Raw genomic sequence first — 27,327 nt, forward strand, 5'->3', positions numbered from 1 at the left:
TTACAACATAAAAACATTAAACTCACCAGTTCTAAAACAATGCAGCGGATAAAATCATTAATAATTCTTGGCTTATTCCTACTTTTCACCAAGGGAAACACTGAGGACATCTTGAACATTTTCTTTTTAGGGGAAACATTTTAAATGATGCCACAAGAGTTTCTGTAAGATTAGTGAGGTTTCATAAAAGTGTCTTTGTGTTTATGCTTAATGGATAGTCTGTGAATCATTCATAAAGAAGTCTTCATTTTGGAGGTAATTGATGGGTGCCTGTTACTCCTTTTAGTATTCAAAATAACTGTTTGGAAAAGAGGATGGATGTTGATTCTGGATTAGTCATTTGAGATTTTGGAATCAAATATGAAAATAATAGCATCTCCAAATACAAAAATCCAAGGTTGCTGATTATAGAGCTAGCATGATTATTATACATTATATTTTTTTTTGTTTTCCTAGATGTGGATTCAATGATTCCAAGGACAAAAGTAAGAACTGGTGGTTGTAGGTGCCTTGATCATTTGGGTAGATTAATCAGCTAGTCGGTATTTATTCATTATCTTTTGAAGCCACCCGATTCCCAAAAAGATTCTGGGTGGCTTTTATGAGAAACCTACAGTATGTAACCTCCTCAGTTTTTGCTGGAGCTTTAAAGGGAGGTTCAAGAAATAATCTGACAAGATGAAAAGAAATACTGAGATTTTTCTGTCTTTGACACCAAAAGATACCTGAGCCAAACCAGGGGTTGTTTGAACAGAAGTGAATGATGACAAGATTATGCCGAGCTGTTGAATCAGTTTTCAGCCTTAATAACACATTAATCTTTGGACTGCTGAAATCGGGAAACCCTTGTTTAATGACAAAAGGAAATGATGCTTGCTTATTAGCCTCCCTGGGCTTCTGAGGACTTGCTTATTTATATTGCAAACATTTATTTTTAGTTCTCTTGGCTTCCCTGAAGAATTAAATTGGAATGTAGCATGGACATCTCTCCTGCAATTTAATCTGCTACCACTGGCCCGTTCTTCCCGGTTCTTCTTTTCTGCTCATGTGTAATCAGAAGTGAATAATTTTCTAGCATAGGAGGCTGAAGCAGATGTGACCCTCCTTTCTTATTTGAGTCTATCACTTCTGGCAATGATTCATCACTGGCTGAGTAGGTGATCTTGATGACTGTTTAGGGAATTTGTTTCTGGATGTTTGGTCTTGCTCAAATCTGTAGGAACACAGAGCAATCTTGAGCAAAACTGGCCTCCAGCCCTTAGAAGGCCTGGACCAAATTACATCCCCAAGCCAACCTCTCTGTGGAAGATGGAAATGATAGACGTGGGCATCCAAGCTTGGTCTTCTCAATTCCCCAAACAGGAAGTAAAACAAAAATGCAATTATCCAGATGTGTGATGCTGGTTTTCCTCAGCTCAGGCTGAAACACAGACGGTAAGCATATATATATATATGGAATGTCATCATGACAATCAGGTGATTGTTGGTGTTTTGTTTCATTCTCTTCTTTTCTCCAGGGGATTATTACAGATGACAGTTCATGTTCACAGGTGGCATTTCTTGCATTTAAAACAATAAATATAAACCCTCTTCTCATTCTAATTTCAACATGGGTTACATGCAGTGGTCTTTACTGTGATGTGACAGTCTCAGGTGTAGTTTGAAATATCCCCTATTCTGTTTTGTGAAACATTTCCTATTTATACGCCAAGTTAGGCAGCTAAAATCCATATGTATGCTGTCAGTTTAGAGAATCTATCCCTATAGCACCCAGCGAAGTAATCACTTCTTCTATCCCTTGAATTTGCTGCATTGTTCTGTCTGTCAGATTGTATCTCCTCCAATTCTTTGAATCTTTAAAAAAAAGTCTCATGATTTTTGGATTGAGCCTCTGCTGCTTATAGATTACATGATGTATGACCGTTGTGGCATTAAAGGCAAAAGTCAAGAACATCTTCTCAATGTTCTACTTTCACCACGGGTGAGATGCAGTTCTTCACTGATGAGCCCAGTCACTATCTGTAGTTTGAGCATCCCACAAAGTTAAGCTTTGTTCTGCACCAAGATTTATTGAATGAATCACAACCAGCTAGATTAGAACAATCTGGTTAATTTTTCCAGACACCTGAAAAGACATTTTAGTACTACCTAAGATACTCTCCCCAAGCCAAAAACAGAGACCTCAGGGATGGTGGAAGATGCTGTGTAAATCAGAGAGTAGGAGCTTACAAGAACTCAAAAGAAGCAAGTACTGAAAAATTACACTAATGAAATATGCTTCTCATGTTTATTTAAGAATCTCCCCCCCCCCCCCATCTCTGTTCAAGAACTTCCCCCAATTTTGGCACAATTTGGAGGCAACTCCAAGGTTGCACACAAGTTTTTGAGCTGTGGGCTGCAGATGTTATGTTCTTTCAAGCTATAGGTGATGGGAACGAGAGAAAATAGGAATGTCTATGAAAAATATGGGAATATTCTGTTCTGGAGAATATTCTGAATATTCTGTTCAGGCTACTGTAGAGGGTTAAACACTAGTTCTCCATGACAGCCTCCTTACTTTTCCAATTGTCCATGAAAGTTTCATTCACTTGACTTTGATCAGTCGGATCTTTCTTTTCTGCATCAGCTTCGACAAAACAGAACAAGGAAGAGACCCAAGAAGATATGTTGACGCTAATAAAGTTTTGTTTTTAATAGCAATAGCACTTAGACTTATAAAACACTCCACAGTGCTTTACAGCCGTCTCTAAGCAGTTTACAAATGTCAGCCTCTTGCCCCCCAAAATCTGAGTCTTCATTTTACCGACCTTGGAAGGGTGGAAGGCTGAGTCAACCCTGAGCTGGTGAGAATTCGAACTGCTGGCAGTGGGCAGAGTTAGCCTGCAATACTGCATTTCAACCACCATGGCTCCTAAAGTTAATTGACAAGAATAATATCTTGATGTCTCAATTTTTAAGTAAAGCTTACTTATTTCCCTCAAGTTCCTTCTCGGTTTATTGAGTCCATCTCTTCCAGAGCTTCTGATATTGAAAGTGTCCCAACACTCAGTCCAACTCATTGGGGAGTTTGAGCTTTATCCCCTGCATTTCACTATCCAATGGAAAGAATATTTTAAGTAATCTTACTCTCTTCCCCTCTGCTATGCTTTTCTGGCATTCTACGTCTACAGTGGAAATTTTTGTTGTTGTTGTTGTTCTTTTAATTATTCATTATTCTACCCATAGATAATTGAAAACATATTTTTCAGAGCTCATTTGGGCTCAGTCAAAATGAATATATTTGGGGATTTTTCCCCCTTATTACTATGCAGCTTCATACTTTGTGGTGATTTTCATAAAGTGTACCTAATTGTCTTTTGGATGAGGTAAATTCTGCTGGATTTATTTCAGGTTAGCTTTTGACCACCATATATCTATTTTTCGACTGTTAAAATTTTTTCCTTTTTAAACTGACCCAGACAATACACTATTCATTATGCACTTATGTATATTAAAGAAAAAAATGTATAAATGTATTTTTTAAAAATGTCCATCTCAGGGTCTCCAGGGTGTGGTCAAAGAGTCAAGATATCTGCAACATTGTGATTGATTCCATCTGCTTTTTTGGTTGTTATTGTTTGTTTGTTGATATACAACATAATTGTGATGCAGATTTAAAAAATAAACCAGACAAATCTTTGGCTGCACACAGATGAGTCCAAAATCTTGACTTTGGTGACCATGTCCTGCAAACACCAATGTTTATTCTTTGAGTTCAGTGATATTTGGAGATAGTTTTAACTTCTTAACTTCAAGATGAACTGTTCCAGATGCATTATCTATTCTCAATTCTAGTTAAACTATAATACTAGGGCAATATTTTCTCTGGATGTAGATGGAAAGGTTACCCTTCCAAATAGAACAACAGCTTCCCATAAAACAAAATTCTGAGACCTCTGTTCCTTGGAAACATCCAACAGAATTTCCAAGAAAGCAAAGAGTTTCAGGAGAAAATTTTCTCAGGAGAGCTTCTTCATATCCCTAATTTTTAATCAGCCTATTTTGTTGTTTATTTTCCTTGGGCATAACACAGATCCTTTTTATTAATCTCAAATGTGGGTTGAGATGGATATCATAACAAAAGAGAAACAAGGCGTGGTCTAGACCTCAGACCTTGTACAAAGCCAAACTCACTTAACCCTCAGTAAATGGAGAAAGAATCTTTTGAGATGAATTTGTTCTGATCCACAAATAAAGATCCAGCTGCCCTTCTGTTTGGTCCTTGTTATACTATGGAACAAAGAGGGAATCTATAGTAGATTGTCATAAATAATCGATACATTTATTTCCATCTCCTCCTGTTCCTTTTGGCTCTTAGACTTTCATCAGGAAGAAATACACCAAGAACAGAGATATTGTAGCTATAAAACTGTCCAACAGATTTTCAGTTTTTATTAATTTTGCATCCAGATGTATATGCACTATAATTTATCCAGTTTTAGGGGTGCATAATTAGCATCTTTTTGATCCATCTCAGTGTTGCCTTCACTCAATTATAAATAAATTCCATCATATTTCTGCCTTGTTCTTTTAAAAAAACAGAACTAGAAAATTTGCCTTCTCAAGTTCAACTTCTAGTTCTAACATTGTTCAGCCAAGAATTCCAATACAAAATTTATCTGGAAGAAGGAGGAGGGGGAGGGGGAGGAGGAAGAAGAAGAAGAGGAAGAGGAAGAAAAGAAAACTTGGATTCCAATTCAATCAGCCACTTGGGAAGTGATGCTGGAAGCCATGAAATTGTGGATGAAATGAAACACTCTTCACAAAGATTGCACAGCAAGAATTCTTAGCCTCCTTGGACTTGCGTCATTTGGGTGAGAGTTGATTACTCGCCGAGGTCACTGTAGGTTGAACCAGAATCTTTCTGGCACAAAATAGTGGTTGGTTTTGCCAGCTCATTTTAGGCTAGCTATTTAATGTGTCTTTGGTTTACTCAGCAGAATGAACTTGAGTAGGGACAGACTGCTGAGCCACAAAAACTGTTGATTGAACAAAGATGACCGTTGGCTGCTGTTCTCCCCAAGTTTCAGCACAGTTAAGAGTTTTCCAGGCAGTGCTAGTGTCAAAGTAAAACTCTGCAAGATGCACTTAAACAAAGGTTGCTTAGCTGGCATTTCTCTGAAAGCATGAGAGCAGAGTTTCTCAACCATGGTAGCTTGAAGATGGATGGACTTCAACTCCCAGAATTCTGAGAGTTGAAGTGCACACATCTTCAAATCTCAAAAGCTGAGAAACACTGGATGGGAGAAATGCTTAAGGAGTTGGTTGAGGAAACTAAACTGATAGATTCTAAATTGGTGGATTCTAGAGAAGCCACTCAGGCCCCTATCTGCAATTGAATAAAGTGTGGAAGAGAAACCACTCATGTAAATAGCTAGGAAAAGGAAGGAAACCAATCAAGAATTGATAGGGTGCAGAATACAATTCAAGGCACAATTCACCACTGTCAATTTTCTGTTTTATGCCTTTTGCCACTGAAGTGAATAATAAGGGTGCGTTTAAATTGTGGGTTTCAAGGAGAATAGATGAACTCTGTGATTCTGGAAGAAACAGCAGTTGTTATAATGCCAGACAAAACATCCATCCTGCTAAAAGCCCATAATTTGGAGATATTCTTTGCTGTAGTTTTTGGGACAAATGCTTCCTAGTTTTACAGGCAAGAACATATGAGATGGTTTAAACACAGTATCTTTTTCCAGTTTGGCAATTTTAAGGTTTTGGACTTCCAACTAGATTCTTTCAAAAAGAACTCGCAGTTCCATTCAGCCTGTAAGATGGAGTCCACTCATTTCAGAAGTCCAGTTGTATCTCTCTGTTGCAAAATAGTTTTCCAGACCTTAAGTCCTTGCCTTATAGAACATAGAATCATAAGAATAGAAGGGTCTTAAGTCTTCTTGCTCAACCAGGAGACCCTACACTACTTCGGTCAAATGATTGTCCAGTCTATTTTTGAAAACCTCCAGTGATGGAGCATCCTCAACTCCAGGAGGCAAGCTATTCCACTGATCAATTGGTCTAACTATCAAGAAATTTCTCCTTAATTCTGGTTGGATCTCTCCTTGATTAGTTTCCATCCATTGTTTCTTGTCCTACCCTCACGTGCCTTAGGTCAACCCTCTCTTCTCTGTGACTGCCCCTCAAAGATTGGAAGACTGCCATCTTAGAAGAAGGTCAGGAAGGATGGAAGGAACTTCTGGCTAATTCAGAAACAGAAATAAAACAGGCTTGGAGGCCAATCAGGCACCAAACACGCCCAAGACCTCCTTCTTTGCAACCTCCCCAGACTGAGACAAGTCTAGATGATATAAGAGGTCTTCAATTTCCAGAACCCACGTAGAAAAGGTTGAGGATTGATGTAACTGGGACCTAACTTCAGGAAGGCATCCTAAATCCAAATCCCTGCTTTCAGGGACGAGAGCGAGAGCTGAAATTTGAAGCATGCTGGGCAGAAAACAACGCCTTGTTTCAGTCCAGCTAACTTAGAAAGCCAGGCTGTTAATATTGGGATATGGCCAGGCTAATGTAAAGGTCTCGTCCTTTAGATTAGCCAAGCCTTTTTAGCTTTTGCAAAGCGAAATCTGAAGAGAGTTCTGTCAATTGACCTCGGGTGATCCTGAACCAGCTTCTCAGCTCCCTGCCACGAAGTCCAAATTCAAGTCCCTGGTTCTAAAGGAAATAAATGAAATAATTTTAGCATGCTGAATCAGTTCAGCCGCTTCCAGTTAATGCCGCTTCAATATGAAACCCCCGTAACGTTCCTAATGTTCAGCTCCACCGAGGAAAAGAAAAATGAGTCAAAAAGATGTGATATGACTAACAGGGGCTTTCTGCTTTGAACAAAAACCTCCTAGCTTCCAGAAAGTAGAACATATCCTAGAGAACATTACAGCTCTTTATCCCTCTTCCTTCAAAGCTTTATTGTAGCTTTATTTTAAGCTTTTGTGTGTGTGTGTGTTTTTTTTTTCCAAATTTTATTTTAGGCACATTGACCAAAAGGGGGGGAAAGTAGAATGTTTCCAAACAGCCAACCATAAATGTTTTATTGGGATGGGAAAATGGCTTTGTGGCACTGGGTGGAGTTTTGAGATGGCCCTAAGTGGGGTGGGGGTGGAATACTGTTTTAATAAGACAGAGAAAGGTTTGTGTTAGTTATAACTGCATGTTCTCATCAAGCAGAATGCTGATCCTTGTGAGGTTTGGGGCAAGACCGTTAATCTGGAAGCTAAGCCAGCTTTCTCCAGCCAGATGTTGGCCAAGGGTTATGGGAGTTGTAGTCCAACACTGTATAGGATGAGGGTGGAGCGGGGAGGGAGAAACTAAAGCTAGACCTACTGTTCCAAAGGTGCTTTTCAAAAATTGGACTTTCTTGGAGTTTTTTTTTTTAATGTTTTGCTTCTCATCCAGGAAGCTTGGATGAGTTCTGAAAAAATTTTGAAGAAACTTCTTGGATGAGAAGCAAAACGTTTTTCAAAAGAATAAAAACAAGAAAACCCAGCTGTCTTTTGAAAAACACCTTTGGGACAACCTTGGCCTGGATGACTGAGAGTCTCCATAGACAGTTAGACCTACTGTATATCGCTTTTCAATCGAGGTTGTAAGTCGAGGATTGCCTAAACTTGATATCCATCCATGGAAAAGGTATCTGGATAGCATCACAATTGAATGAACAAATTCCCCCATTTTTATAAAAGCTGCACCAATCCTGGCATTGGTGAAATTAGCTATGAATTGGTTTGTGCGAGAAGAAGAGGAGGAGGAATGGGTTGCATCGGAAAGTAAGACACTGTTGTAATAATCCCATCCCATTTCAGGGAATCCTCTTTGGGAATATCAAATGACAGAAAGTATTGAATTTATGTTTTGTTTTTTTCCCAAAAGGGTGGGGGTGTAATCAAAGCAACCAATCTGAGATCTCTAGAAAGCTGTTCTTGTATCCTATTTCTGGAGCCCTTCCAGTAAAAGATTAGTAGGAAGCAGATTCTATTTGTGGAGAAATCCTGAGAGAATCAATCAATCAGAATGGAGCTGGAAGGGACCTTGGAGATCTTCTAATCCAGGGGGTCGCCAACCTTTTGGACCTCAGGGACCACCAAACTCATAATTTTAAATCCCGTGGACCACTAATATGGCTTTTGACTGATGGTGGCTGCAGGAAAAAAGTCTGCAGGAAAATTCCCCACCCAGTTTTCCTACCGATCGATCATTCTTTATTTGGGATCGCAGGATACTGTCTCCAGCTCCGTTGTTAGGCGGGGGAGAGACTTTTGGCTTCATGCAAGGAAAACAGCAGAAGCAGCAGAAGTCTTTCTTTCTCTTCCCCAAACTCCACCAGAAATGAGTCTTTGACAGCACCGCCTTTTGGAGCAGGATGCCTTGCAGGGTCCCAAAGACTCATTTCTGGCAGAGTTTGGGGGAGAGAAAGAAAGACTTTTGCTGCTTTCCTTGCATGCAGCTAAAAGCAGAAAAAGAAAGAAGCGGAAAGAAGCAGCCCAGTGGCCAGGAAAAGCGCGTGGGCTGAGTGGGGCAAGTTTCCCCCCCTCCACCCTTTCCCCCCTCCCCTCACTACCTTGTGTTGTTCACAATGCGACACAAGCCTTGTGTTCCCACGGGCCATGTGGGTGGAGCAGCCTTGTGTTCCCACACAGCCTGAATTAATTGCTTTGGGGGGTGCTTTGGGGGTGACATTTCTCTGCGGACCACCAAAATTTTCTCATGGACCACCAGTGGTCCCTGGCCCACTGGTTGGTGACCACTGTTGTAATCCAATCCCCTGCTTAAGCAAGAGACCTTATTCCATTCCAGGCAAGTAGCAGAAAAGTCCAGCCTTTTCTTTAAAAACCTCCAGAGATGAAGCACCCACAGCTTCTGAAGGCAAGCTGTTCCACTGGTTCATTGTTCTCAAGCTGTTCTCTAATTGTTAGGAAGTTTATCCTTAATTCCAAGTTGCTTCTCACCTTGATTCGTTTCCATCCATTGTTTCTTGCCTTGCATTCTGGTGCTTTGGAAAATAAGTTGATCTCTTCTTCTTTGTGGCAGCCCTTCAAATACTGCAGTACTGCTATCAGGTGTCACCCCCGTAGAGCCTAGTCCTTCTTTTCTCTAGATTAGCAATACTCAATTCCTGGAAGAAGAAGGATTATTTGGTCAAAGCAATACGGGCAAGCTAACTAGCATCAATTAACGTTGTAATGAACTGTACAGCCTTGAGAATATTATATCTTTGAATAGAGCTGGGCAACCTAAAAGGCAATAACATTCCTTGCACCTCCCACTTATTTTAGCCTTTTGAATCTGAAGACAGAAAGGTCTTTGTAAGTGGCTCAGAGGAACAGTTTTCCCAGAATTCCCTTTTTTAAAAAAAGCAGCTCATTTCAGGAAGGGATTACATGACTTCAACCGCAAGAGCTCTGTGCACAAAACACCAAGGCATTGTTTAAGTGAGGTTTACGAGCCTTTCACTGAATAAAGAGGTCTGGGTATTGCTGAATGCATATCTGTTGAGGCACTGGGCTCCCAGCTGTTAACAAGCCATTTCGCTTTTTAGTAGAAACATATGTAATGTCTTCTCCTATTATGTTATGGCTGCCATATGCTGCTTCAGATCAAGAAGGTCCACCAACTGGATCATCCACGATCGGTTTCATTAATATGATTTTTCCTTTACGTCTATGGAGATTCTTGGTCGTCCAGGTCATGGCTGTCCCAAAAATGCTTTTTCCAAAGGCAACCGGACTTTCTTTTTTATTTTATTTTTTCCTTGAAGATATTTTGCTTCTCATCCAAGAAGCTTCTTCAGTTCAGAGTATTTCTCATTCTGTAACATACTCTTTGAATAACTCCAGAACACAAACTATATGAGCTCTTAAGCTAGCAGCTGGTTAGGTTATCTGACTCAAAATCTCTTTTCCAGAGCTTTGGGTCAACATTTAAGTATTGTGTTTTGTTTTTGTTGTATTATTTTAAAAAAAGTATTTTGTTCAATTTTTTTTAAAAAAAGATTAAGAATCTGCATCTACAAATCCTAGGCACAGTATTTGTTTACCTGTGTCCTTCCTTCCTTCTTCCCTTCTTCCCTCCCTCTCCCTCTCTTTCTTTCTTCTTCTCTTCCTCTGTCTCTCTCTCTTCCTCTCTCTCCCCCCCTCTTTCTCACTCTCTTCCTCTTTTCCTTTCTCCCACCCTCTCTCCCTCTCTTTCTCTCCTCTCTTCTTTTAGCATGGGCATGAGTCATGATGACGATCACTTGTCCTGCGCTGGGAGATCTCACATCATGTCCGGAGAATGGGTGAAGGGCAGAAATCCCAGTGACCTATCCTGGTCTCCCTGCAGCCGAGATGACCTTGAAAAGTTTCTAAAGTAAGAATATTTGCTAACTGCAAAGCATTTGAATCATAGTCAGTAGTCTTTTATCTTCTTGGTTGAAATAAGGAACAATTCTCAGTGATGGGTATTGAAGGTAAACTGGATCTGCTTTTGCATCCCGGCCTTCAGAAAAAAAAAATTATTGGCAGGAGAACAGAAGCTTTTATTTTCACCCAATGTCAGTGTCTTGACAACTTCTTGAAAAGTATCCTGGAGCTGTTGTCATTTTTACTTCAAATTCTGCCCATATTTTGTGACAGGAAATATGTCAGGGCGCTTCTGAATGGCTCTTTCAGTTGGGAATAAGTATCTGCTTCTATGTTTCAGCAAGTGTTGGCAAAAATAACCGAAACCTGAGATTCTCCGGTGATCCCTCTCAATCTCTGAGCCAAACTGAGCTCAGGGAAGGATCTACCTCCCCTCTGTACCGTCAAGTAAAACTTATCTTGCACTTTCATGTCGCAGCATCCAGTATTTCCGCGCCTTGTACCATTGCCAACCCATTAGAATGAAGAAATGGAGAGCGTGATTTTGCTTCTTGATGTGGTAGATGGAGAAGGTGTGATTAGACGGCATGTTCCAAGGATGTGCAGGAGAGGGAGAAGATTGAGAGGCAGTTACATCCTTGCCATCATTTTCAATTTAATTCCTAAAGTCACTGCCTGTTTCTATCCAGCCTTTAGAGCTGATGTGGTATTTGTTCACCAGAATCCGTTGATAAGCAAAAGAGCAAATATCCTCCGTTATAATCTGAGGTTATCATCAAGCAGGAATTATAATCTGAGGTTATCATCAAGCAGGAATTTAATTTCACGGGTACCTCTTAAAATTGCAGTCAGTAGCCCTGGTATTTTCCACAGAGGTCTTTGTTGTTTTGAAATGCCCTGGTGTTTATTGATGTACTAGTGCTTTTAACTATAAGGAAGGCTGAGCACCAAAGAATCGAGGCCTTTGAACTCTGGTGCTGGAGAAGACTCCTGCGACTCCCTTGGACTGCAAGGTGATCCAACTGGTCAGTCCTAGAGGAGATGAACCCTGACTGCTCTTGAGAAGGCCAGATCCTGAAGATGAAACTCAAAGACTATGGCTGCCTCATGAGAAGGAAGGACTCGCTGGAGAAGAGCCTAATGCTGGGAAAGATTGAGGGCAATAGAAGAAGAAGGGGAAGGCAGAGAATGAGGTGGCTGGATGGAGTCACTGAAGCAGTCGGCGTGAGCTTAAATGGACTCCAGAAGATGGTAGAGGACAGGAAGGCCTGGAAGAACATTGTCCATGGGTCAGACATGACTTCACAACTAACAACAACAACAAAGTGCTTTTAATCATAATCTTCTTTTAATGACCCCGTAATCCCTTGCAGGGTGGAGTCTGGGCAACTGAATGGAGCTGAATGTTTACTGGCCGGATGCCCTTCCTGTCTCCAATGTGGAGTTTTTTTCAGCAGATATATTCTCATTGTGCCCAGAGAGAGAAATATCTGTCTCTACCTAGGATCGAACTCACAGCCTCCTGATTGTGAGGCAAGAGCTCCCCCTCAAAGCCATCGCAGCACTCATGTACTAGTGCTTTTAATGTTGGCTGTAAAATTTACTGTATAATGTAAACCACATTTAGCATTCTTGGTAGCAGTGGTGGTATTCAAAATTTTTTTTACTACCAGTTCTGTGGGTGTGGCTTGGTGGGCATGGCATGGCTTGGTGGGTGTGCTGTGGCTTGGTGGGCGTGGCTTGGTGGGCGTGACAGGGAAAGGATACTGTTAAAATCCCCACCCCACTAACCTGCTTTCCAGCTCCATTCTCCTGTGCAAGCCAACAAAAGAAGACCCAGCCAATCGGCTGGGACTTGGGAGCCAGCAAATAGATGGAGGCAGGGCCAAGGAGAGGTGATATATGCCAGTTCTCCGAACTACTCAAAATTTCCGCTACCAGTTCTCCAGAACCTGTCAGAACTGGCTGAATACCACCTCTGCTTGGTAGATCCAAATGTTATTTTCTGAATGTGAAGAAGCTTAATAAATAATATAATTTACTAGCAGATTGTGTGTTGCAACAGAGATGGCCAAGCATAATCTACATGTCTTTTGATTCTCTAGGTCTAAAGTCAGCAATTGTTTGCTGGTAACAGACCCACGTAGCCGCTATGCTGTCCGCCTGCCTTATAAACTCCCAGGGATGCATTATAGCGCAGATGAGCAATGCCAGATCCTCTTTGGAACCAACACAACTTTCTGTAAGAATATGGAGGTAATATGGATCATGAAAGAGCAGATAACAAACTTTTGGTAAAATGGTAGCCTTATGTGGGATCATAGAACAGAGATTTCTTGCTGGGGCAATCTTTAAAAAAAAAAGTGGTAGGAAACATCTCTTTTTGCTTTTGAGAGAGTATTTTTTTTTGCAACATATAAAAACTAAAAATATGGAACATTAAACATTGTGATATTATTATTATATTGTGATATTAAACATTGTTTAATGTCACACTTCCCTTGTTTTAAAAAACTGATGTGTAATATGTCAGAACGTAATGCACCAAAATATATTAATTGCTTAACCTGCAGAGGGTGAATTGCTAAATCAGTGATCCCCAACCTTTTTTACGCCGCGGCCCGGTATCCCCAACCTTTTTTATGGCGCGGCCCGGTACCGGCATTAGCTGGGCGCCGTCATCTTTTTGATGAAAAAGTGCTTCCGGTGACCTCACCGGAAGCACTTTTTCATCAAAAAGATGGCGGCGCGCTAGCTCGTGAGCTTTTCCGGTAGAAATGGCTTTCTACCCGGAAAGCTCACGAAGCGCGCGCCGCTATTTTGATGAAAAGTGCTTCCGGTGAGCTTTCACCGGAAAAGCTCACCGGAAGCACTTTTTCATCAAAAAAGATGGCGGCGCCCAGCAAGCCAGCGGCCCAGTAGGACTTGTTTCACGGACCGGTACCGGTCCGCGGACCGGTGGTTGGGGACCCCTGTGCTAAATGACTGAAGCTTCATTATGGATCTTTACTGCTGCCAGTGTCAGCACTCCAGCAACCCTCTTTCCAGCCAATAACTCCAAGACAGACATCTTCTCAAAGATTCTTTTATTAAGATAGTAACTGGCACATTTGTGGAATCCCGAATCTGAAAGTTTTCGGGCTTCTTTGCAATATTCAAAACTACAAATCCACCCCTTCCCCCCTTGGCCGTCATCGCATCACATGCCCCAATCACGACCCATTCTAAAGTAAGGTTCTTATTTCATTCTGCACCATATTCAATGACCTTGGACTAGCAAAAGAATTTTATTTTGTCTACTTAGAGATACTCAATTTGAAATCCCCCCCCCCACACTTTCTCAGGCTTGTGGCAGCGTGAGAGCATCGAATCTCAACATGGCTTCAAAAGCTGACAGGCAGTGGACTCATAAATAATCAAAAAGACTCAAAATGGAGCCTGCCCACCTGTCCCCCAAACCATCCCCAGGTTACCAAAGTGACTTTATGGCTGTATTCACCACCCGCCATTCCGTTCCTGCAAGATTTGGAAAAAGTTGTGTACTCTTGGTTTAGCCCAGCCCTTTGTTTCAATAGTTCCTCCATCTTCCTTATCATAAAAAAGAAATTCAGCTACCTAAAATCTGATACGAAAATCAGCTGTACTTTTTCTACTTTTCCCTATTGCATAAAAAGATGTGCCAAAGTAATAAAATAAAGCTTGGATTGTGTGCTTGAGTTTCAAATCCTAACCGTTCTACTTTATTTATGTTGATCCTGGCAAGCTCCTTGAGAAACATGAAAAAAGGGAAGGTTTGTTTTCTTCGGAAAGTAAGAAAGTTAACTCGTGTTTCTCAGAGGACTACCAAACCTGTTACTAGTGACAGAATCTCTGAAAGTATGTCTTGAAAGATTATCCTGGGACAAGGGACTAAAATAAAGAACTTTTCCAATGATTTTTCTAGGGAGAAACAACTTTGTCTTCCTCCGTTGATGCTCCTAATTATTTGTTTTATTTTTTAGTTCTCCATGTTGGATTTTCTTATTCAAGGAATTCTTGAACATGACTTTTTTGTGTGTGAAACATTTGTAAAACACCAAAGTCCAGAAGCATAGTTGGTTTCAGTAGCTGGGCATACAGGTTTTTCTTGGGTTTCCCCTAACCTTTGCAGTATCAAAGATAAGGTGAGATAAGATGGATAGGATAAGATAGGGTAGGGTAGGGTAAGAAAAGGCAAGCTAACTTTTATTGTCACCTTTCTGTGTGCACAATGGCCCACAGAATAAAATTCAGGTGGTATTTACTTTTTTAAAAAATAAATAATTTTTAAAAATCGTTTATTAAATTTGTCTGCCGTCCATCTCACCATAAAGTGCAGAGTAAACAGAAAATACTTGCTTTGTAGCTATTTCATGAATTGTCCCTTACATTGGGATCAGAGGTGATATTCAGCAGGTTCTGACCAGTTCTGGAGAACCGGTAGCGGAAATTTTGAGTAGTTCGGAGAACCAGTAGTGGAAATTTTGAGTAGTTTGGAATACCACCTCTGACTGGCCCCAGCCCCATCTGTTCTCTGCCTCCCGAGTCCCAGCTGATTGGCTGGGTCTTCTTTTGTTGCCCTGCATAGGAAGATGGAGCTGGAAAGCAGGTTAGAGGGGTGGGGAGGGAATGGGGATTTTGCAGTAACTTTCTCCTGGAGTGGGGTGGGAATGGAGATTTTGCAGTATCCTTCCCCTGCCACGCCCACCAAGCCACACCACGCCCACCAAGCCACATCCACAGAACCGGTAGTAAAAATTTTTGAATCCCATTACTGGTTGGGATGAAATGTATGCACAAATGCAAGCCAATATTCATTTTATTGCAAATTAGAATTTTGAAATAAAAATCATTGCAACTAATAATCTGAGAGTCAGACTCTCTATTGCATTTTATCCAGCAGTTTCTTCAAAGTTATATTAACCACAGTTAACATGAATGCAATTTAAATTCTTTCTCTCCCCTTCTTTCATCCTTCCGTAGAGGAATACTTTGATTTCTGAATTTGAGGTTATGCTTGGTTTTTTGGTGCATGGTTAGTTATTCCATGTGGATATCTTTTTTTGAAAACGTATTTGTAAAAACTAAAAAACAAATCAGATAACGCTCAATTCAGAGAGGCTTAATGAAGCTTTGTGCCTTTTTCTTTGCAATAGTGGCATCTCCAGGCAAAGTAATTTCAATTTTTTTTCTCTTTTCTGCTGACAGCATTTGATGTGTGCTGGTCTCTGGTGTCTTGTGGAAGGAGATGCCTCTTGTAAAACCAAACTGGATCCTCCTCTGGATGGGACAGAATGTGGGGCTGACAAGGTAAAACTCCTGGAGAAAATCAACTCTACTTTGTAGAGTTTGGTATTCAGCACATTTTGATGCAAACATTTTGTCCCGATACTCATCATTTGTTTGATACTCAATGCACAATGCACAATGTCAGTGTTGGCTGCCTTGTGACTCACTATATTATTCCTTATGGGAAAAATTTGTTGGGTACTCAATCATTTTGGGTTCTCATCGTCTCGCCTGGAACCAATTAATGATGAGTACTAAGGTACCACTGTATAATTTTTATAAAAGAAGTTTTTCCATAGACTAAAAACAATGCAACATTTCAGTTGCTGGTGAGGGAAATAGAGTATACAGTAATAGACAAGTGAATTAAAGCTATGAAAGTTAGTAGCTGAGACAACTGAATCAGGTAAGATATTCCAAACATTGACAACTCATAAATGAAAAGTCTTTTTTTTTTTTACAAATGAGTTTAAAGCGGTTTACATTAAACTTAAAAGCTGTTGTGTGCACACGTTACATTACGATTAAAACAAAAAAGTCATTTACAGGTAAAGTGTCACTATGTACAATTTTAGATGTGAAAACTAGCATTGTGGTTCTCAGCTAGCCAAACCAAGATTATTCTCTTTTCATTCCAGTGGTGCCGAATGGGGGAGTGTGTCAGTAAAACCCCCATCCCTGAACACATTGATGGTGATTGGAGCATCTGGAGTCAATGGAGCATGTGCAGCCGGACATGTGAAACTGGGGCCAGATTCAGGCAACGCAAATGTGACAACCCTCCGTAAGTTGACTCATTCCGATGAGAATCTAAACCTTTGAAGCACTTAAGGGAGCATTGAAAGATGTCTTCATAGGAAGCCCAGCCCATCTGCTTCTCTGCTACCTAATTCAGGAATAACTGATGTGGTGCCTGTTCAGGAAGAAGAAAGGAGGAGATGAGATGGAGGAGGAGGAGGAGGAGGAGGAGGAGGAGGAGTAGAAGGAGAAGAAGGAGAAGGAGAAGGAGAAGGAGAAGAAGAAGAAGAAGAAGAAGAAGAAGAAGAAGAAGAAGAAGAAGAAGAAGAAGAAGAAGAAGAAGAAGAAGAAGAAGAAGAAGAAGAAGAAGAAGAATGGACAATCATGCTGTAAAGCATCCACCATTGCTTTTATTTACAATAAGGCCTTTGGGCCAGAGGTATTTTTAGATATTTTTTTAAAAAAAACACCATGGTAAAGGCTGAAGCCCAGTGCTTTGTTTGGAATTGTATCTCAAGTGATAGGAAGCATTTGAGAGTCTGGACTTAAACAGAGAGCAGTCTTCTTCATTTTTATTCCCGTATGTTTCAGAATGGCAGCTATTTTCTGGATAAGCCAAACCAGACCCATCTCTATCACAGCTATTATTTGAAAGCGGCTTTGCCACTCAGCTAAATCTCTCACTCTCACTTACGCACTTAACAAAGTGTAGGCAAAAAACAGGCAGAGCTGGGGAGGGGTGGAGTTAAACCTGTCATCAGCTTAGAGTTGTTACATTGCCACAAACAATCCTGTTGAATTCCATGCTCGCTTATCTGGTCCCAATTTAGTATTGAATTTTAGTTGACAAGATTTTTTTTTATTGACAGCCTAGACAGGGGTCTGACAAGAGATATCTCAGCCCACAGAAGGAATGGGAGAGTGGAAAGCATCTAAGAAAGAGACCCTTCCCACAGTTATCTGAAAAGTACCGGTGGGGAAAGCTGAGAAATGCTTTTAGATTTGCAAGGTTTTGTTACTTTAACCTTACATTACTGGTAGTGTTAGAACTCATGGCTTCCTGCCTGGACTATCTTGAAGGGCTGGCAGCCAACTTTTGAAGAGCATGTTGTAGGCACTTTGCCTACAACATTGTGTTTGTCATTCACAAATATCCCCTCACAAAAAAAAATCAGCATTACTTTTCATAGGACTGGTAAATCTTTTCTGCATTTTAGCAGATGACCTTGGCTGATCTTGAAAAAGCTAAGCAAGGTCAGACTTTATTAGCGCTTGAATGGGAGGCCACTAGTAAATCCCAAAGGTGTAAGTTGGATTGGGATGTTTAAAAAAACATCCTGAAGGAAAGTATGGAAAACCACTTCTGTATCACTGCCATGAATAATTGGCACAGTTCGGTAAGTGTTATTGTGAGCCTCTCTTGAAAAATACTTCTGCTGTTCTATGGTCAGGGTTCAGAAAAATCTCTACCAATCTCTGCTATGATTGTTTTAAAACTTAAGTATTTATAACAACAGTATGCAAAAAAAACCAAACTTGTGGATATGAATGTGACTCAAGGACAGATGAGCAGTGGCTGTAAATCTGCATTAAGCAGAGTCAAGTATTGCCAAATCTCAGTTTCTCTCAGTTTCCATTCATAAATTCTGTTTGGCCCCTTCCTTTACTAAACCAAGTAACTTAAAAGCATTTGCAAGATGTGTTTTACATACTTTGCGCATGACCCATTTTTTGCTTGCCACTTTGGCTATTTGCAGTCCTGGTTTTCGTGAATTAACCTTTTGTTGGTACATATCTTCTGCAATGTAGGTGTGTGTTTTAAATCACTAAACAATATTTCAAATTTCAACACAAGTTTGGAAAGAGCACTGGATTCCGGTTTGTCTATTGCCTCAAAAATGTAAAATAAACTGTAAATGTACAATAAAGTACATAAATTATGTACAATAAATGTACATAAAAATGTAAAATAAACTGTAAATGTAAAATAAAGTTTGCATTAGATACGAACCACTTCTTTATTTTCAATCTATGGTAGGTAGGGTGGCCATACTTGAGTGAATTGTGCCCTCTGTTGTTTTAAGTCTTGATTGATTGTCTTTATTGCCTTTTATTTCCCCTGTCCTGGCTGCTATTCTCATTAGTCCATAGGGAGGTTTTCAAAAAAGTATATGAAACCACCAGAAGTCAAATTCATCCCAGAGGAAATCTTTTTTTGTTTTGAATTTGTATTTTCTTTTCAAAACACCCCAAAAAGTTCTATTCACAAAGAATCCCATCAATCTTTTGTGGATAATGTGATAGAAACACCAATGCAAGCTGTCCATATTCATGGCTTGGGTCTGGGTTATCTGAGGGAACATCTCTTGCCAGTCACATCTACTCGACCCATTAGAGCAAGGAGGCAGGGGATGTTGCCGGTCCCACCCCTGAGGGAGATACACCTGGTGGGACCCAGAAGAAGGGCCTTCTCTGTGGTGGCTCTGGAATATCATTCCCCCAGAGATTAAAATGGGCCCCACTCTAGCACTCTTTCAAAAGGCACTGAAGACCTGGTTTTGCCAGTGGGCCTGGGGAACCCAGGGAGGGATGGAGCCCATCAAATGGCTACTGTGATCTGCTGTCGTTGAGGTGGGGGGAGGGGGGAGAGTTAATTTTTATTTTTATTTTAATTTTTTCCAAATTTTCTTCTATTGTACTTTACTAATTTATTTGATTCTTTTTGTTAGTTTTTATTGTTTTTTATTTTTGTTATAAATATGATTTTACATTGTGTAAGCCGCCTCGAGTCGCCATGGGCGGATAGGTGGCAATATAAATTAAATAAATAAAAAATACATATTTGTTTACCTTAACAGGCCTGGCCCTGGAGGTAAGAATTGCCAAGGAGCAAGCGTGGAACACACTGTGTGTGAAAACTTGCCATGTCCCAGAGGAGTGTCCACCTTCCGAGACCAACAGTGTCAATCTCAAGACCGCTCGACCAACAAGAAGAAAAGTCTATGGACGGCTGTCATCGTGGATGGTATGTTTCAGCAGATGAAAACACGGCTACATTTTTTATACAGTGATACCTTGGTACTCAACTGCTTCGAAACTCATCGAATTTGGTACTCAATGCATTTTGAGGTGAAAATTTTGTCCTGGTACTCATTGTTTGTTTGGTACTCAATACCCAAGCTAGAACTTGTCGATGTTGGAAGCCTTGTGACTCACTACATTATTCCTTATGGGAAAAATTTGTTTGGTACTCATCATTTTTGGGACTCATCGCATCACCCGGGACCAATTAATGATGTACCACTGCATAATTTTTATTAAAGAAGTTTTCCCACAGACCGAAAACAATGCAATATTTGAGTTACAGGTAAAGGAAATGGAGCAAAGTAGCATAAGGGTGAAAACAGAAATATATAGAAAAAGAAGTAGAAAGGAAAGAAAAAAGAAGAAAGAATAATTAAGTGCCTTTTGGTCTGCTTAACAACAACAGTTATAAGTACATTTATACTTGCCCTCTCTGTCTAAGGTTACATCAAAGTTTCCTTCTTTGCATAATCTACCCTTTCTAAGCATCAGATCCATAAATTGTCATTTTGGAGGGTTTTTTTTTCCAGCAAAAAGTCCATAAAGAGAATATTGTTCCTATTTCTTTGCTATCCTTCAGCTTCTGAATTTCTCCGAGGCCTCATAAAGGAAATGTTTCTAAACTATATTTCATGGGAGCCCAATGATCTTTGAGCACTTGTTTTGCAAGAGAATTCTGGGTTTCGAGAAAGCTTATTGTGGGTTTGAGTCCATTCAATATCACAAGCCTTCTTGAGAAATCAAGAAGAGAAATTGACAGAAAGCGATTGAATCCAAAGAAAAAAGTACTAGACCAGGGGTCTCCAACCTTGGCAACTTTAAGCCTGGAGGACTTCAACTCCCAGAATTCCCCAGCCAGCAAAGCTGGCTGGGGAATTCTGGGAGTTGAAGTCCTCCAGGCTTAAAGTAGCCAAGGTTGGAGACCCCTGTACTAGACAGTCAGAATACTTATGTCAGCTATGGAATTCATCGCTGCCACGTAGTTGAAAAAAATGGGAGGGGTGATGTTAATTGAGTAGCTCTTAGTAGACAAAATATATTATTTTAATAGTTCAAGGCTACAGAGTGTGGAGCAGAAAGAATTAAAACTTACTTTGGGATTGGTGCATGTGATCTGGTGATGAAGGGAAAAGGAGATGGGTTGTAGCTTGGGGCTTTGTGGGGAAGGTGGGAAGATTTAGTTCCGGATTTCCCCAGTATGTGCCAGGTACTGTTCTAAATAAAAGTGCTTTGAGATGGCGTGTGTTTTGGAGTTACTGACAGGAATGGATCTTCCCTGGAACACTGACAACTTACACATGGAAATAGAAAAAGATTATAAACTTTTCACTCTTGGTAGTTTCTACTTGCAAATCTCAGTATTGTGTCATTTCCCTCTCCAATTTCCCGACTTCAACGTAACAGTCCCTTGGGTAAGCTACCTCAATCGACCAAATATTGTTTGGTCTAGTGCAGGGGTGTCAAAAATCAATTTCACTGAGGGGCATATCAAGGCTGTGCTTGACCTTGAGGGGCTGGGGTGGGCGTGGCCAGGGTGGGCGTGGCCAGCTTGACATCACTCATGTTGGGAGGAGCGCCTGTGGGTGCCCAAGCACTCTGCCAATGAAAAGAGGCTCCCAAGCTCTGTTTTCGGCTGCAACGGCCTCCTGAAAACCCTCTGCCAGTGAAAACGGAGTTCGGGAGGGCCTCCCAAGATCCGTTTTCATGGCAGAGGCACCGCGTCCTTCGCTGTTTTCAGGGTGACCCCATGGGCCAGATCTAAGTACCCCGTGGTCTAGTAGTGTTATGCTTCTGGTGTTGGTCAAATTTAAAATCTGTTGTTTGTAAACAATAAAAGAATATTTGTAGCTCTGGGTTGAACTGCGGAGTCTTTGGTGCTCGCTGAGCTTGGTGGTTTTCTTGCAGATGTTTCATGACCTGAACTTGGTGTCTTCATCTGTTGTTTCTCTTTCAGAAAAACCTTGTGAACTCCATTGCTCTCCATTTGGGAAAGAATCTCCTATGTTGGTGTCTGATAGGGTCATTGACGGTACACCGTGTGGACCTTATGAGACTGACCTCTGTGTTCATGGCAAGTGCCAGGTGGAGTATTTTTTTTGTTCGCTATTTCATCTGAACTAACATCTAAATGTGCTGTGATCCTGAGATCCTCATGAAAGGAATGGCCACTGAAAATAAATAGCATAATACTTATTTTTAAAATACAAGGCTGTAGCTATGGAATAAAGTACCAGTGAATAACTATTCCCCTTACTTCTAGACGGAAAAAAACTGATACAGACATTCAGTTGCTATGTCCTCATGTAGAATTCTAGGAGGTTTGGTATTTTTTGCTTTGTGCTAGAAATGGATGGTGTTGCCTTTTAATGATTTCATTATTATAGAGTAGCTCGATACCTGTGTTTCACTATGAAACTTATGTGGTCGGGCTTAGTTTTTGGGAAAGAAAATAAGAGAAAAAAACTGTGCCTCTGCCTACCAGCATCCATCGGTATTCATCTGGCTAGCGTCCTGTCAGTGTGTGAGAGAATCGAGGGCTGTTTGGAAACTGAAAGAGTATTTGCTGTGTGAGCAAGGAGACAGCAAGGAGCCTGGTCGTGGCTTACCTCAACTGTTCTGTACTAAAGCTGCTTGGTGCTGTGAAAGTAAAACTGAAACTCCTCTCCTCTGTTTGTGTTTTGCATTTGGAACAGATTTCCTTTCAGGTGGGGAGGGGAGTAGAACTCCTTAGCATCACAGCGTGTTAATAATAATATAGGAAATATTAATGCTCTGATGGTCATTTCGAAAAATCCTTTCTTAGGGAGCACCTAGAAGGTAAGAGGAACATATGTGCCAAATTTCAAGTTTGTAGGCTTTATGGTTCTGGAGATGTTGTGATGATGCGTGAGTGGTATTTCGCTTTTATATTACAGATAGATAGATAGATAGATAGATAGATAGATAGATAGATAGATAGATAGATAGATAGATAGCAGATTTCTTTTCAGGTGGGGAGGGGGAGTAAAACTCCTTAGCATCAGAGTGTGTTAATAATAATATACAAAATACTAATGCTCTGATGGTCATTTCCAAAAATCCTTTCTTAGCGAGCACCTAGAAGCCAAGAGGAACATACATGCCAAATTTCAAGTTTGTAGGCTTTACGGTTCTGGAGATTTTGTGATGATGCGTGAGGGGTATTTCGCTTTTATATTATATATATAGATTGGAAGGCATTAAGAACCAAGCATTAGGAACCAGGGTTTCCAAAAAGCTTTGAGCATTGTATTAAACAGGATGGAAAATACTTGATACTGTATATATAGAAAAACTTTGCAAAATTGAGGTTCGGCGCCCCTTACAATTCCGGAGGGATTTTGTGATAGCAAAAGCATGGTTGCTATGGATACCCACGATTTGCTTTCCTTTTGAAGGTCCCTCATTTGAACTCAAATAGTTGAATTTGAGAAACATCTTGAATTCTGTGTTGATGAGAGAATCGGGCTTGTTGCTCTTGCTAAATTCAATGTTTTTTGGGTGGAGAACTAGTACAGGAAACAGAATGATGTTCCTAGTGAAGGCAAGTACCTTTTATCAACCTACACATTACATTGGCATGTCCCAAGACAGGAAGCCCAACCTGGCCGCACAGAAATCTCTTGTAGCTAGGAGGGGAGGCACAATGTCAAACATAGGAAGTGCCTTCCCTCAGCTCAGCAGATGGCTGGTTGACCTATTGAATCCATTGGGGGGAAAAAAAAACCCTCAGAGTTCATATCACTAATTACGTTATTTTAAAAAAAACCAAACGTAAAATATCAGCCTCTTAACCCAGGACTTTCTAGGCCTAGCGGTCGTATCCTCTGCCCGTGTGCGGGTGGACATGTTTGGAATGTTTAGATTCTGTGGCGAGGACACAAACCCTGCAACCTGCCTATTCATAATTCTGCAGATACAGTGGATTCGGCAGCTATGAAGCGCGCTCATTTATGAAAGCAGAGTGGTGACGTTAACATAGAAGGTAGAATAATAGGGTTGGAACTTGAAGGGGTCTCCTGTCCAATCCCCTGCTCGAGCAAGAGATGAGAAATGGCTGCCCACCTCTTCTCGAAAACCTCCATGATGGAGCACCCACAATTTCCAGAGGCAAGCCGTTCCACGGATTAATTGTTCTCCCTGTCAGGAAATTTCTCCTTAGTTCTAGATTGGATCTCTCTTGGATAATCTTCCACTTATTATTCTTGTCCTGCCCCCAGGAGCTTTGGAGAAGAAGTCAACCCCACCTTCTCTGTGACAGACAACTATCCTATCACTTCTCTTCGATAGACATGCCTAGTTCTCTCAATCATTGATCATATGATTTATATTATAGCCTATGGTTGCTTCAAAGGGGACGTGGTGGCTCAGTGGCTAAGATGCTGAGCTTGTCGATCAAAAAGGGCGGCAGTTCGGCAGTTCAAATCCCTAGCTCCGCGTAACGGAGTGAGCTCCCATTACTCGCCCCTACTTCTGCCAACCTAGCCGTTTGAAAGCACGTACAAATGCACGTAGAAAAATAGGTAACAGGGTTCTGTGTGCCTTTGGTGTTTAGTCATACCAGCCACATGACCCTGGAGATGTCTTCGGACAGCGCTGGCTCTTTGGCTTTGTTTTTTTTTAAAACAAAAAACAAAAATACAAATCTATTCATATTAACAGTATTCGTGTCGTTATTAATACATACATCTCCTTTTATACATAAACATCAGCTCTTATTTCTATCCTACACCCATTTGCACCACCTATCCCAAATCGCATAATAGTCTGAGCCATCTTTGCCTCTTAATTCCATTGTGAATTTATCCAGTTCCGCACAATCCATTATTTTTTGTCTCAAGTCTTCTTCAGATGGTATCTTTTCTTTCTTCCATCCCTGTGCGAAGGCTATTTTCACCGCAGTTATGATAATGTATAATGATGTATTGGATGACCTTGTTCAATTTTCCCTTAATTATTCCTAATAAGAATATTTCCGGTTCGAGTTCTAATTTGTGATCTGTAATTTCTAATAACCATCTTTGTACCCTCATCCAATATTTTTTAACCTCTGGACACTGCCACCACATATGGAAGAACGTTCCTTCTTTATATTTACACTTCCAACATTCTGCTTTTGTGTTTGCATACATTTTGGCCAGTCTTGCTGGGGCTAGGTGCCACCTACGAAACATTTTATATTGGCTCTTTGGCTTTGTAACAGAGATGAGTACCACACCTTAGAGTTGGGAACGACAAGCACATATGTGCACGGGGATCCTTTACCTTTACTGTGGTTACTTCTTTCTACCCAATGGTCTATAAGATATTTTTTTTCTTTATGTTTCATCGAAGCAAATTAAAAGTAAAGAAAAAATGAGTAAATTTCTGGTGTGTTGTGTGTGCTCTTGTTCTTATTCTATAAGAGGACTGCTAAGGCTGGTTAGAACAGAAGGGATGAAAGACCCTAGGAAGGAAAACCCCTTTCTCAAACCCCTTTCAACACACTCCAAAAAATATTTGACATTAGATAAGCACTTAGCAATTTTCCCATTTTCACCCACTTAGGAATAGCCAAGATACAAATAACTATCAAACCGTTCTGTGTGCCCAAAGAGGTTGTTGACATATTTTTTATTGAAAAGTATTAGCCTGTTCTACCCTATAACAAAACTATTTTTATGTACACTGAGAGCATGTGCACCAAGACAAATTCCTTGTGTGTCCAATCACACTTGGCCAATAAAGAATTCATCACCATCATTTTTAGAAACTGAAGACAGCTTCAGAAACAATTTGCAGAATGCCTCAAGACCAAGAGAGGAAATTTCCTAAGGGATGGGCAAACTATTGGACTTGTCTAAATAACTTTTTCGATTCTGCCCAATGTTGGCAGTTTTGTTCTTATCATTTAATTTCTCCTCCAGCATCACAAGGAGGCAAGAAGAGACTGTTACGAACTAAGCAAACGCATTAGTTCAAAATCCTAAATAGTTTTGCTTCCACGGCAGGCTCGTAATCCTGCACTTCTGATTGGCCCGCGAACAGCGGATTGTGATTGGTCGTTCTGGCTGATCTGATTGGCTGACAGCGGGTCGCCGCTGATTGGACGCTACCAGCGTGGCAAACTCAAATCATTGGTTGTTGTGACAGCAGCCAGCTCTATAAAAGGAGCTGCTGCTGCCCAAGTCTTTTGCTCTGTTCTGAAGTCACTAATAAAGAGTTGGAGTCACTATTCGATGCCTCGTCTCCGTTCTTTGCGCCCACGCTCCAGATCTAACACTGGCGACGAGGATGGGATGTGGAGATGATAGAGCTGATTGAACACTCACCGAACGCTAACAGAGCATGTGGCTGAGCGCGCACCAAGCGGCAGAATGACCAGCAGCGCTATACCACCCGCTCCATTTGACCCGGCTAACGAAGACTGGGACTCGTATATGGACAGGTTCCAGATGTTCCTGGAGACCAACAATCTGAAAGATGCTACGCCTGGCAAGAAACGAGCTGTGTTCCTGACCCATTGCGGGCCCACCGTTTTTAAGATGGCGAAAGCACTTGCGAAACCAGCAGAAGTCAAGACAATGGACTGGGACAACCTCGCCCCAATCCTCCGGGCCCATTATGCACCGGCAGTGCCAACACTCATCAGAAGACACGAGTTTTACCAGAGGGACCAACAGGAAAGTGAAAGTGTTGGAGATTCATCGCTGACCTCAGGAACCTGGGAGGACTCTGTGGCTTCGCAAATCTCGAGGAAGCCATGAGAGATCGAATTGTTCTGGGCCTAAAAGACCCCACAACCCAGAGCAAGATCATGGCGAAGGGAGACATCGCCCTCGCAGATGTCATCGTCGATGCTACTGCAGCAGAAGCAACCAGGAAGTCAGCTGCTCGAATGCGCCGAGCGAACGCACCGCACCGCCAACTCACCAGTGACACTACGCCTTTCTCCGAGAGGCACACAAGGACCACCCACCATGAAGACCTCGAATCCTCATTAGAAAGCGAGGAAGAGGAGGTCAACAGACTCAGGTCAGAACGCGACCAGCGAGACCAGCGAAATTGCAAGCCTCCGTGTCAATGTGCTGGATGCGGGGAAATCACACGCGATCAAACTGCAAATTCCTAGACGCACTCTGCCTTTCCTGTGGAAAGAGGGGCCACATCGAAAAGGTCTGCAGGAGCAAGCGAGGGTCCAGCCCAACCAGGAGAGAAAATAATTTCCGGCAGACAACAGGCACCCCACCAGTAAATCGGGATCGCCTAAGAAATCAATGGAACCACTACTACAGAAATCGAGCACCTGCCACTTCGTCCAGACGAGAAGAGGCACATCAGACCATCACCATCGGCCACGCTTCATCCCTTGATGCAAGGAAAATCCGAGTGAAGGTCACCATTGAGAATCGACCATGTGTCATGGAGGTTGACTCCGGGTCGTCCCTATCCATGGTCTGGAAAACCTTCAAACAGCTGATCTCTGACATCCGTCGCCAGGACCTCAGCACTCAAAAAATCATATTGAAAGACTACCAAGGAAACAGAATTCCAGTTGCCAGTTCCAGCCTCGTCCGAGTATCCTTCAAAGACCACACCGCAACCCTACCTCTGACCGTCGTCGATCGAGATCGGCCCAGCCTGCTAGGCTTGCAGTGGTTCGCGCCATTAGGAATTGAACTAGCTGGCATCAATCAGACTGGAAGCGAGGACTGGGAAGCGGCCCTCGTCCAGGAATTCCAGGACGTGTTTACCAAGAAGCTAGGCAAGTACAAGGGATCCTCCATATCATTTAACCTCAGCCCCGATGTTGCGC

General features: G+C 41.4%; 1 protein-coding gene across 1 annotated transcript in view; it reads left to right on the forward strand.

Annotated features, from left to right (window-relative positions):
- Nucleotides 1-27,327, forward strand: part of ADAMTS17 (ADAM metallopeptidase with thrombospondin type 1 motif 17) — a 161,780-nt gene that overhangs the window by 77,366 nt on the left and 57,087 nt on the right. Inside the window, exons 9-14 of the mRNA XM_087972857.1 lie at nucleotides 10,252-10,392; nucleotides 12,491-12,641; nucleotides 15,612-15,713; nucleotides 16,331-16,476; nucleotides 19,289-19,455; nucleotides 21,469-21,596. Of these exons, the coding sequence (XP_087828983.1) occupies nucleotides 10,252-10,392; nucleotides 12,491-12,641; nucleotides 15,612-15,713; nucleotides 16,331-16,476; nucleotides 19,289-19,455; nucleotides 21,469-21,596 (835 nt within the window). The remainder of the gene's footprint in view (nucleotides 1-10,251; nucleotides 10,393-12,490; nucleotides 12,642-15,611; nucleotides 15,714-16,330; nucleotides 16,477-19,288; nucleotides 19,456-21,468; nucleotides 21,597-27,327) is intronic.

The sequence above is a fragment of the Notechis scutatus genome, chromosome 11, assembly GCF_049901735.1.
Source record: "Notechis scutatus isolate UNSWTSFEM ecotype Mainland chromosome 11, rNotScu1.2, whole genome shotgun sequence".
In the NCBI taxonomy this organism is placed as follows: domain Eukaryota; kingdom Metazoa; phylum Chordata; class Lepidosauria; order Squamata; family Elapidae; genus Notechis; species Notechis scutatus.